General features: G+C 55.9%; 3 protein-coding genes across 3 annotated transcripts; all 3 read left to right on the top strand.

The window, feature by feature from the left end:
- Positions 1–667: 667 nt before the first annotated feature.
- On the top strand, positions 668–2,138 carry LOC113844783 (hemoglobin subunit beta-like). Its single transcript, XM_027465608.3, has 3 exons — positions 668–846; positions 936–1,158; positions 1,906–2,138. The coding sequence occupies exons 1-3, from the start codon at positions 755–757 to the stop codon at positions 2,032–2,034; spliced, it is 444 nt and encodes a 147-aa protein (XP_027321409.2). The 5' UTR covers positions 668–754; the 3' UTR covers positions 2,035–2,138.
- A 1,754-nt stretch (positions 2,139–3,892) lies between these two features.
- LOC113839608 (hemoglobin subunit beta) lies at positions 3,893–5,689 on the top strand. Its single transcript, XM_027465594.3, has 3 exons — positions 3,893–4,082; positions 4,195–4,417; positions 5,449–5,689. Exons 1-3 carry the CDS (start codon positions 3,991–3,993, stop codon positions 5,575–5,577), a joined length of 444 nt encoding a protein of 147 aa, XP_027321395.1. The 5' UTR covers positions 3,893–3,990; the 3' UTR covers positions 5,578–5,689.
- A 2,434-nt stretch (positions 5,690–8,123) lies between these two features.
- LOC101798290 (hemoglobin subunit epsilon) lies at positions 8,124–9,799 on the top strand. Its single transcript, XM_005031166.6, has 3 exons — positions 8,124–8,342; positions 8,458–8,680; positions 9,580–9,799. The coding sequence occupies exons 1-3, from the start codon at positions 8,251–8,253 to the stop codon at positions 9,706–9,708; spliced, it is 444 nt and encodes a 147-aa protein (XP_005031223.5). The 5' UTR covers positions 8,124–8,250; the 3' UTR covers positions 9,709–9,799.

The following is a 9,799-nucleotide window of genomic DNA, read 5'->3' as shown; positions in this document are numbered from 1 at the left end:
GCTCACGGGATGAAGGCTAGGGCTCGCACCCTGCTCTTGAGGCCCACTCAGAATCACGCCCTCCAGGTGGGTTCATTTTCTTGTGCTCGAGATGGTCAACAGCAGAACAGCACAGACAGCGGCTGTGGACAACTGCAGTGGGTAAAAGCAATGGACAACAGCTGTGAAGCTCTTTGTTAGGACTGAGAAGAAAGGAGGATATTGCCTTTAAAGCACAAGGCCTACATTTGGGAGTCATCATTGTGCTACCATTTCCCAGAAAGCCTCCGATCCTTCAAGCAGGGGCTGATGATGCCTCGAGCCGTTCAGGATGGATTCCAGCAGCACAGTGCACCATCAGGAGTCTGAAAGCAAGGCCAAGACAGAGACTGAAAGCTCTTTGAATGTCGCTGCCTGTCCCGTTGGATCTCCTCTGCACCTTCAGGTCTACGGCTCCTGCTGCAGCACTGGTAGCCCATGGCCGTGAGGAGCTCCACCTGCGCTCAGGGCTGCATCTACAAGCTCATGGGTGCGAGATGCAGCTTGTCCACTCAAAGGCAGAGGGGGGAAAGGGCCTCTTTTCCCCCTGGACAGGATCCAAAATTGCTATCTTTCTTAGCGCAGCCCAGCTCCCTCCCCAGCCCTAACCAATGGCAATGTCAACTGAGATTAGGACAAGCTGTTACTAGTGTATAAAAATCCCTGGAGCAAACTTCGACTCCACTTCCTAGTAATTGTTTAGAGAAGCCTCAAGCAAGCCCTTTTGCTCAGCACCATGGTGCACTGGACAGCCGAGGAGAAGCATCTCATCACCGGCCTCTGGGGCAAGGTCAATGTGGCCGACTGTGGTGCCGAGGCCCTGGCCAGGTAGGTTCGGCTCCCAGTCATCAGCCCAGGTACCAGGAGGGAACATTAACAGTGTCTGTGTGTGATCGTCTTCCCCCTTCTCTCTGCAGGCTGCTGATCGTCTACCCCTGGACCCAGAGGTTCTTCTCTTCCTTCGGGAACCTGTCCAGCCCCACTGCCATCACTGGCAACCCCATGGTCCGCGCCCATGGCAAGAAAGTGCTCACCTCCTTCGGGGAAGCTGTGAAGAACCTGGACAACATCAAGAAGTGTTTTGCTCAGCTGAGCAAACTTCACTGTGACAAGCTGCACGTGGACCCCGAGAACTTCAGGGTGAGCTGCGCTCGGACCCCAGCCTCAGTGGAAGGACTCAGTTTCTGTCCCCTGGAGAGGGCTCTGGGGGTCTGGCAGCCAGTGAGAGCCAGAAGCAAATCCCTGGGGCTGCCTGAACATAGGCACCTGCTGAGGGAAGGGGCAGTGGAGGGTAGTGCACAGGCATATTTGAGGATAACATGCAGGAGTTCTGGGGCTGAGATATGAGAGAGGAGGGACCCAAGCAGGTGAGGTGCATGGGCATGAAATGCAGCCAAATACGTGCAGGCTGCGGAGTGAGCAGGGAGGAAGCAACATGAGCTTGGAGCACCCAGAGACCAGAAAAGAAGAAACTGAGGCAGGATTGAAGGAAAGAGACAAGCCTGGGCACGAGGGAATAGCTACTCCAAGACAGAAAATAAACACAGCCATTTCAGCAGAAGGAAGGGATCTGAGCCAAGGCAAAGCAAGGAGAGGGAGGGAAGTGAAAGGAGAGGATAAGCCCAGCCAGAGCAAGGACACTAGCACAGCAGGTGTAGGGAAGGTGTCTGGGGAGGGGGATTCAGCACACTCGGGCATCCTGGTCAGGGCCGGAGATGTGGGCATGGTGCTCTGCATGGGGCTGTGATAAATCAGCTCCTTGCTTTGTGATGGATCCTCGATCGGTGCATTGTGACCACTGCCGCAGCCCAGGTGGTGTGTCCTGAGTGCTGGGCGGGCGGTGGGGCAGAACCCCGGGCTGACAGCTTCTCCTCCCTCCACCGCCAGCTCCTGGGTGACATCCTCATCATCGTCCTGGCTTCACACTTCGGCAAGGATTTCACCCCAGCCTGCCAGTCTGCCTGGCAGAAGATGGTCCGTGTGGTGGCCCATGCTCTGGCTCACGAGTACCACTGAGCTTCCTGCAACCATTCGCACCAGGAGATGCTCCCAGATCACGGGGAAGCATCCTCTGGGGCTGCTGGTCTGTAACTGCCAAATAAACACCAACTGCTTCATCACACGGCGTCTGCCTCTCTGTGGGAATGGGAGGGGGAACCACGGCGGGGTGCTGGGAACAGGAATGAGATGCTCACACACATGGGGTACCACAAGCCATGCCTTGTTCCTATGAATTCATGCTAGTGAGACTTGTCTAAGCTGGAGAACCCAGGAAAACATTCTAGACTAGAACACATAAAGACACTACTAAACACATACAATAAAGCTGGTGGTTTATTGAGACATCAGGCAACAGCACTGGGTTTCACGTTTTAAGCCTTTCACAGATAAAGTGCAACAAATCTTTGCACAAAAATGTGCAATGGGAGAAATGCCAGTGAGATTAGGTCTGCTTGTAGCTTCTTTCACAGAAGAAAGCATATTATTTTTTTGGTCCTTGTTTAAATTATTATCATCCTCGGATTACTAAAGGTAGACTGTAACATTTACAAATATCTATTATGGCAAAAACTATGACAAAAGTGCTAATTTCATGTACAGGAAGGACAGAGTACTTGGTTTCAATGGCCACTGCATGTAAATTTTCACGAGCGAAAGAAAGTTCCCTGAAGTCTCCGTGCCATGCAGAGGGTCATGTCCCTCGTTGCTCTCCTGTCCCCCTTTCAGCCTGGTGGTGAGACTCACAGCATCCCCACAGCACTGCGAGCGGCTCAGGGACACGTCTGTGGTTTCAGTGCAGTGAACTCCTCTGCCTGCACCCTCCCACCCCTTTATCAGAGAGAAGGCAGCAGGCATGGCTGTGGAGCAGGTTTGCTGAAAACATTGCACTTCTCAGCATGGAGGGCTGGGGGGTGTCTGGAGCAGGGTCCTTTGACCAAGCACCTTCCAAAGCAAGCATACGGAGCTGAACTGGTGCAGCAGCTAACAGTGGCAGACGTTGCCCATGGCCAACACAAAGGCATTGCTCCATGGTCATGCAGCCACCCTGGGCCAGCTGGTGTTCCTTTGAGCTGCCAGCTCTGGCTGGATGAGGTCCAGCCCCAGATCCTGCCCCCATCCCACCTCCTCCAGCTCCAGGTCCAGGACCCCACTGCCTCTCCCAGAACTCATGGGGTTACCCCTGCAGATCTGCACTGCCACCAGTACACCCAATCTCCCTCACCTCACCCAGGGCCACCTCTGCGAGCCAACATTGTGCAGGCAGCTCCTGGGCACTGCGTTACAGCCCTTCCCTTCCACGCTGCCGTATTTGGCCTCTGCTAGAAGGCTCTTTGAGGCAGGAGCTTCTGCAACCAACTGCCCGTGATTCCCTTATTGCTACCCTAATGCTAGCAAAACGTTAAATAGCTGATTGCTAAGAACAGATAGAAAAGAACAAGGAGAACCCAAGGATATTAGGCCCTGCAAGAAGAGGACAAACTGCTTGCACAGAGCTGGTGCCTTCAGAGCCAGGACCCAGCAGCCCCAGGTCCTGCTCTTCTGCCTTGCCGTGGCACACACCGCTGTGGTTGCACCATCCAAGGGACACCGAGCCTGGCACACACCTTCCTCCCAGGGCTTCGGGGGGACTCGCACGGTGCTGAGCTCAGACTTTGCGTGGAGATAAATGCTGCCCTCCTGCAGGGAGCTGCAGCACTGGAAATCAAAGACGGGGGGCAGGGTGGTGGCAGATCTGGGCACTGTGCCCTGGGGCCCCACCCTGACACCGCGTCCCCTCCCTTGGGGTGCCAGGTCTGGGGGGGCCCCTCCCGGGACCCAGCCAATGGAGGGGTGCAGGGGGAAGAGGAGGGGCCCTGCGGAGCGTATAAAAGTGGGGTCGGGACAGCCGCTCGCCAGCGTGCGATCCCCGCGGGAGCAAGAGCCGAGACCTCCTCCGTACCTGCAGCCACACGCTACCCTCCGCCCGACACCATGGTGCACTGGACAGCCGAGGAGAAGCAGCTCATCACCGGCCTCTGGGGCAAGGTCAATGTGGCCGACTGTGGTGCTGAGGCCCTGGCCAGGTAGGTTCGGCTCCCGGGCATCGGCTCAGCTGCACCTGCATGGAGAAACCGCTGCAGTCACAGGAGGGAGCATTAATGGGGTGTGTGTGCTTCTCCCCCTTTCTCTCTGCAGGCTGCTGATCGTCTACCCCTGGACCCAGAGGTTCTTTGCCTCCTTCGGCAACCTGTCCAGCCCCACCGCCATCCTTGGCAACCCCATGGTCCGCGCCCATGGCAAGAAAGTGCTCACCTCCTTCGGAGATGCCGTGAAGAACCTGGACAACATCAAGAACACCTTCGCCCAGCTGTCCGAGCTGCACTGCGACAAGCTGCACGTGGACCCCGAGAACTTCAGGGTGAGCCACACTCCTGGCCAGGGCACCCATCCCCATGCATCTCCGTGGGGAGTTTCTCCCCGTGCCCCCAAGCCATGTCCCCAGTCCCACAGGTGGGGACTCCATGTAGATATGCCAGTGCTGGAGGAAGAGAAGCTGGTGGTCGAGGCGAGGGGCAGAACCGGGAGGAGAGGCAGGGAAGGGATCCACATGGAGCTTGGGGAGAAAGGATCAAAGGGGCTGAAGGGGCCATAGGGAGGGTGAAAGCAAGGATACGAGGGGGCAGGAAAAGCGGTGAGGAGGTGGCTGCAGTGCGGAAAGGGAGGGGGAGCGTAAAGTGAAAGCAGTTGTTGGAGCAGGAAGAGGTCTGAGCTCAGGGGAAAGCAAAGGAGCAAGAGTGAAACCTGGCGTGGAGGAGAAAGGAGAGAGGAGTGATGAGCAAGAGACAGTGGCTAGATGCCAACAGCCAAAGAGGAGTGGGGCATAGAGGGAGAGAGAAGTTTTGTTCCCGCATCTCTGCAGATGAGAGTCTCCCAGTGGGGTAGGAGACCCAGCACTTGTCACTGGGGCTGGCTGGGATCCCCCCATGCCAGTGGGAGCTTGCCCTTGGTGCCAGGGTGCTTTGCACGTGCCAGCTCCCTGCTGCTCAGCAGACGCTCGGCTCTGCCTCCTGCTCGGGAGAACTCCCAAATGAAGAGAGAAGGGAGAAAAAATTTATCAACAGAATTGTTGGAGAATTTTTGGTTACTCATCCCATACCAGTAGCAAGGGAAAGAAATATGGCCTGGGATCAGTGGTTGAGATGAAAAGCTTTGGAGTTAGTGGCCCAGACTTAACAGGGGCTGGTGCATTTCGTGTGTTGTACATTTTGTGATTTAGACTGAACAAGAGGATTAATGAGTTTTAGGTACATCTTTAAAAGAGCTGCAGTTTGCGGGGAGATTTTTAAGCCTACAAACGCCTGTAGGTTTCCCTGGGGCTGGTGCAAGTGTTGGTGCGGGGATCGGCAGTCTCCCGGGCACTGTTAACCAGGGGTGCTCATGTTCCCACAGCTCCTGGGTGACATCCTCATCATCGTCCTGGCCGCCCACTTCACCAAGGATTTCACTCCTGAATGCCAGGCTGCCTGGCAGAAGCTGGTCCGCGTGGTGGCCCACGCTCTGGCCCGCAAGTACCACTAAAGCGCTGGCAGCAACGCTCCCAGAACATCCTCCAGCTCATGTCATGCACCCGTGGAAATGCTCTGGAGCCGTCAGCTTGTAACAGCCCAATAAAGCTCATCCTGTGAAGGCCCCTCTGTCTGTGTGTCCCTGGGTGGCTGGAGGGGCTGGGGGCTGGGGGCTGGGCACCCGCAGGACGGGGCTGGGGGCTCGGGCAGGGCAGGGCTTGGGTGTCGGGACGTGCTGGCTCCCTTGGCTCTCGGTGGTCTTCTGGGTGGTTTTGTGGGGTCTGCCTCTGGAAATCAGACTTAGAAACCTGTGTTCTGGGTGGGCACAGCCCTGCTGGCCTGGGCTTGTCCGCTGGGGAGGTTGCACTGGGGGAGATGTCTGTAGTTCACTGTGAAACCAGGGGGGTTTCTCACGAGCCCAGGGGAATGCAGAGGAACCGTATTTTTTTAGGGAGGATAAACAAAATGAAGACTTTAATCCTCCCCAGCCCATTTCTGGCATAAAGCCTACCAGAAATGAGCTGACTCATACTGGCCTAGCAGCCAGCTGGGTGGGGACAGGTTTGAGATAAACATTTTGCTATCAAGACCTGTCCAGACCTTGTTTATGCACTTCTTTTTCCCCCCATGCTGCCCATTCTGCCGTGCGGGTGGGGGCTGAGGGTGGAGAATCCTGCTAATAGTGGATAGCGGTGACTATTAATAATTTTCTGTTAGTGAAAATCAATCGATGCCTTGTATGTGCAAAGCTGTTTGAGTGTTTAAGCGTGCGCAGAGCAGGACTCCAGGGTAGAGATTGTTCTTTGCACGGGAAGCACTGTCCGTCCTGCTGGAGCTGAGCAGGAGGCAGCAAAAGCATCCACTAGCTGAAAGGACGCGATTGCTTTTAAAAGGGGATAAAGAACCCATAGCTGTATATCCCTGCATCTCTGACACCCCGTCTGCACTGTGCCCTGCTTCCTCACTGCTTCATCCGTGTCTGTGGGCATCCCCCTCTCCTGCCCCTGACCCGGTGGGCTTTAAAGCCCTCGGTGACCCATAAATCCCCTTCTCATGCACACTGCTCTGACAAAGGGGAGTGTTGTTGCTGGTGCCAGGGCTTACACTGAGAGCATGGGGAGATTCTTGTATTTAGTCAAAAAGTGCTAACTTCCTTGCAGGGTGTCTGGGGAGGCAAAGGGTGTGTGCCTTGTTCAGGTGACACAAAAACAAACGAACAAACAAACAAAAGAAAAACAACACACTCTTGTGATTTTTTTTCATAGATGTCATGGTAGATTTTCACAGACGTTCATATAAACACGATTCTTCACAGACTCCAGGAAGAAATGACTGAGTTGTTTCCACAAGTAGGTCTCCTCCTGCCTGGCAAACGCGGTGTCTGGGGCTGGACATGAGCCACTGGGGCCCCAGGCTGGACACTGCAGGAGAGCAGAGGGGGGCACCTCCTGCTGCTGGGGTCCCCTACCTGGGGTCCCCATCCCTGCATGCAGCCACACGGCAGCACAGGGACGGTGCCCACCAGTGGCTTCACTCCCTGGTCCTGGTGCCCCCACCAGACAGATCCCTTAGCACAATCCACATCCCATGAAAAACAGCAAAAAGGGGGCAAATTGTTCCAGGTGCCTTGGGACCAGGCTCACAGACCCTGTACTTTCAACACAGACTCTGGTTTTGGGGGTTTTGCCCAGAAAGTAAAGCAGGAGAGCCCCCCAGTGGAGGGGCATTGCTCCTGGGGAGGGTGCATCACCCCTTGTGCTCAGGGGGGTCACACCAGCCTCATCAGGGCAGGATCCAAAGGGAAATCCCCTGGCTGGGCATCCCTGAGCTGAGCTTTTGTCGCCTTTTGAACCTGCAGCAGATCCTTTGTTGGCAAACCTGGTGTTCAGAGAACATTTCACCTGACCTTTATGGGTGAGAACCAAAGCAGAACTCGGCTGAAAATAATGATCCTGTTTGATCTCTGCTCCCTGCACTGCCACATAGCACCTGGCTGGTCACAACCGAGGGGAGAGCACGGGGGTGAGCTTCTACCAGCTCCAACAGGAAAGCTAAAACTGAAAGGTCGAGTTCTGCTGCAGGAGGAGGACAGTGGGGTAAAAGCAGATTTCAGCTGCAAAGCCCCAGCACCCCCCGAGCCCTCCGAGCAGCTCCAGCCCTCCTGGTGGTGTGCAGGGCCTGGAGTCCTGCAGTGCAGGCATCCCTGCTCCTGCTGGGGGGCTGCTCTGACACTGGCTGCGTTTTGGCAGGGGCATTCATTGCTTGGCTGATGAAAACTAAGGCAGGACAGAGGCCAGTACTGGCAAAGCCAAGGCACAAGGTTCATGCCCCATGAGTCCCATGCACATGTTTTAAATGGAGATGGATTCCTGCGCAGCGACTTGTGCAGCCCTTTTTCTGCAAAAGGGCCCAGATCTGGGATGGGAACCGGTGACCTGACAGCAGGGGGGGGAAGGGACAAAGCCCTTGCACTGGGGATAACCCGAGGCCCCTTCTCCGTGTGCCACACCCCGGCTGTCCCCTCCTGCTCCCCTCCAGCGTGGACCCCCACCCATCCCCAGCCAATGGCCCCACAGCGTGGGGCGGGGAGGGGCTGCCGGCAGTGGATAAAAGCCCCCAGGGGTCTGCAGCTCCGCTACAAGGTCCGTGTCCTCCTGCAGCCACACGCTACCCTCCACCCGACACCATGGTGCACTGGTCAGCCGAGGAGAAGCAGCTCATCACCAGCATCTGGAGCAAGGTCAATGTGGAGGAATGTGGAGCTGAGGCTCTGGCCAGGTAGGTTCAGCTCCCGGGCATCGGCTCGGCTGCATCTGCATGGAGAAACTGCTGCAGGCATGTGGGGAATGCTAACGGGGTGTGTGTGTGCTCATGTCTCCCGTTCTCTCTGCAGGCTGCTGATCGTCTACCCCTGGACCCAGAGGTTCTTCTCTTCCTTTGGGAACCTGTCCAGCCCCACTGCCATCATCGGTAACCCCAAGGTCCGTGCCCATGGCAGGAAGGTGCTCAGTTCCTTTGGGGAAGCCGTGAAGAACCTGGACAACATCAAGAACACCTACGCCAAGCTGTCCGAGCTGCACTGTGAGAAGCTGCACGTGGACCCCGAGAACTTCAGGGTGAGATGTGTTTGCAGCCTGAGCCCTTCCCTGCGTAGTGCTTTGGTTCAAGGCTGGGGGGAATTGCTCCCCGCAGTGCTGCCTGGGTTATGTTCTGTGGCTGGTGGAGGCAGAGTCCCCGCGTAGTGTCCAAGCAAGACAACACGTGTGGAACTGCTTGCAAGACACTGGGTGACTTTCGGGCTAAATAGTCCCATTTTTTGTGTCAGTGCAGGAATGGGGAGGAGAAAGGATTGAGAGATTGTAACCTAAAGGAAGCACTTGGGCTGAGGATATAAAAAAAACAAACCCAAAGGAAGGTGCAGCATAGGTGGTGGAATTAGAGGTGGAGAGATGCTGAACAGAGTGTTTAAGGAAATCGTAGGTCCTATAGAAAGATATGCAGCTAATCTGCCCTAAAGTAATAGAGCAGATCTCTGGCTTGTCCAGCACGGGCTCTGATTGGGATGGGCACTCTCTCCTCCCCTAACACTTATAAGTAAAAATAGATTAATTTATTCATTTACATGTAAAGAAAAAAAAATACAAGCAGCACTTGGCAGGGTGGGTGTCAGGCCAAGCTGCTTTAGCACCCCAAGGCAGGAGGAAAACAGTTTCAGGGCTTTTTCCCCACCCACCTCCCTTTTCTTTTTAGAATGAAGCAATTTCTTTCTCCAAACCCAGGGCTTTCTGTGGAAAGACAGAATTTTGTCCCTGCAGCCCCAGGGAGCAGGCACTGAGCCACACCACACAGCCCAGAGGCTGTTCAGGGTGGGAAGGGGGGCGTGCAGCAGCGGCTGTCCTTGCAGGGGGGCTTCAGCCTCGGGGAGAAGAGACCCCTGGGCTGGTGTGGGGATGCTCCATGGCCCGCTGCGATTCAAGCAGTGCTAACCCTGCCTGTCCTCCACTTTCTCCTCCAGCTCCTCGGAGACATCCTGATCATCGTCCTGGCCGCCCACTTCGCCAGGGATTTCACCCCCGCTTGCCAGTTTGCCTGGCAAAAGCTGGTCAGCGTCGTGGCTCACGCGCTGGCCCGCAAGTACCACTGAGCCTGCCGGCACCGGCCGGGGAAGGACCCCGCCGCACCCAGCACCCCTGGGTGCCAGCTGGCTGTAACCCCCAATAAACACCTCAAATGTC

Source organism: Anas platyrhynchos, chromosome 1 (assembly GCF_047663525.1).
Source record: "Anas platyrhynchos isolate ZD024472 breed Pekin duck chromosome 1, IASCAAS_PekinDuck_T2T, whole genome shotgun sequence".
In the NCBI taxonomy this organism is placed as follows: domain Eukaryota; kingdom Metazoa; phylum Chordata; class Aves; order Anseriformes; family Anatidae; genus Anas; species Anas platyrhynchos.
This window is presented reverse-complemented; position numbering and strand designations above follow the sequence as displayed.

Coding starts and splice junctions, on each gene's coding strand:
- LOC113839608 (XM_027465594.3), top strand. CDS start 3,991: ATGGTGCACTGGACAGCCGAGGAGAAGCAGCTCATCACCGGCCTCTGG. Junction 4,083..4,194: donor GGTGCTGAGGCCCTGGCCAG/GTAGGTTCGGCT, acceptor TTCTCTCTGCAG/GCTGCTGATCGTCTACCCCT. Junction 4,418..5,448: donor TGGACCCCGAGAACTTCAGG/GTGAGCCACACT, acceptor ATGTTCCCACAG/CTCCTGGGTGACATCCTCAT.
- LOC113844783 (XM_027465608.3), top strand. CDS start 755: ATGGTGCACTGGACAGCCGAGGAGAAGCATCTCATCACCGGCCTCTGG. Junction 847..935: donor GGTGCCGAGGCCCTGGCCAG/GTAGGTTCGGCT, acceptor TTCTCTCTGCAG/GCTGCTGATCGTCTACCCCT. Junction 1,159..1,905: donor TGGACCCCGAGAACTTCAGG/GTGAGCTGCGCT, acceptor CTCCACCGCCAG/CTCCTGGGTGACATCCTCAT.
- LOC101798290 (XM_005031166.6), top strand. CDS start 8,251: ATGGTGCACTGGTCAGCCGAGGAGAAGCAGCTCATCACCAGCATCTGG. Junction 8,343..8,457: donor GGAGCTGAGGCTCTGGCCAG/GTAGGTTCAGCT, acceptor TTCTCTCTGCAG/GCTGCTGATCGTCTACCCCT. Junction 8,681..9,579: donor TGGACCCCGAGAACTTCAGG/GTGAGATGTGTT, acceptor TTTCTCCTCCAG/CTCCTCGGAGACATCCTGAT.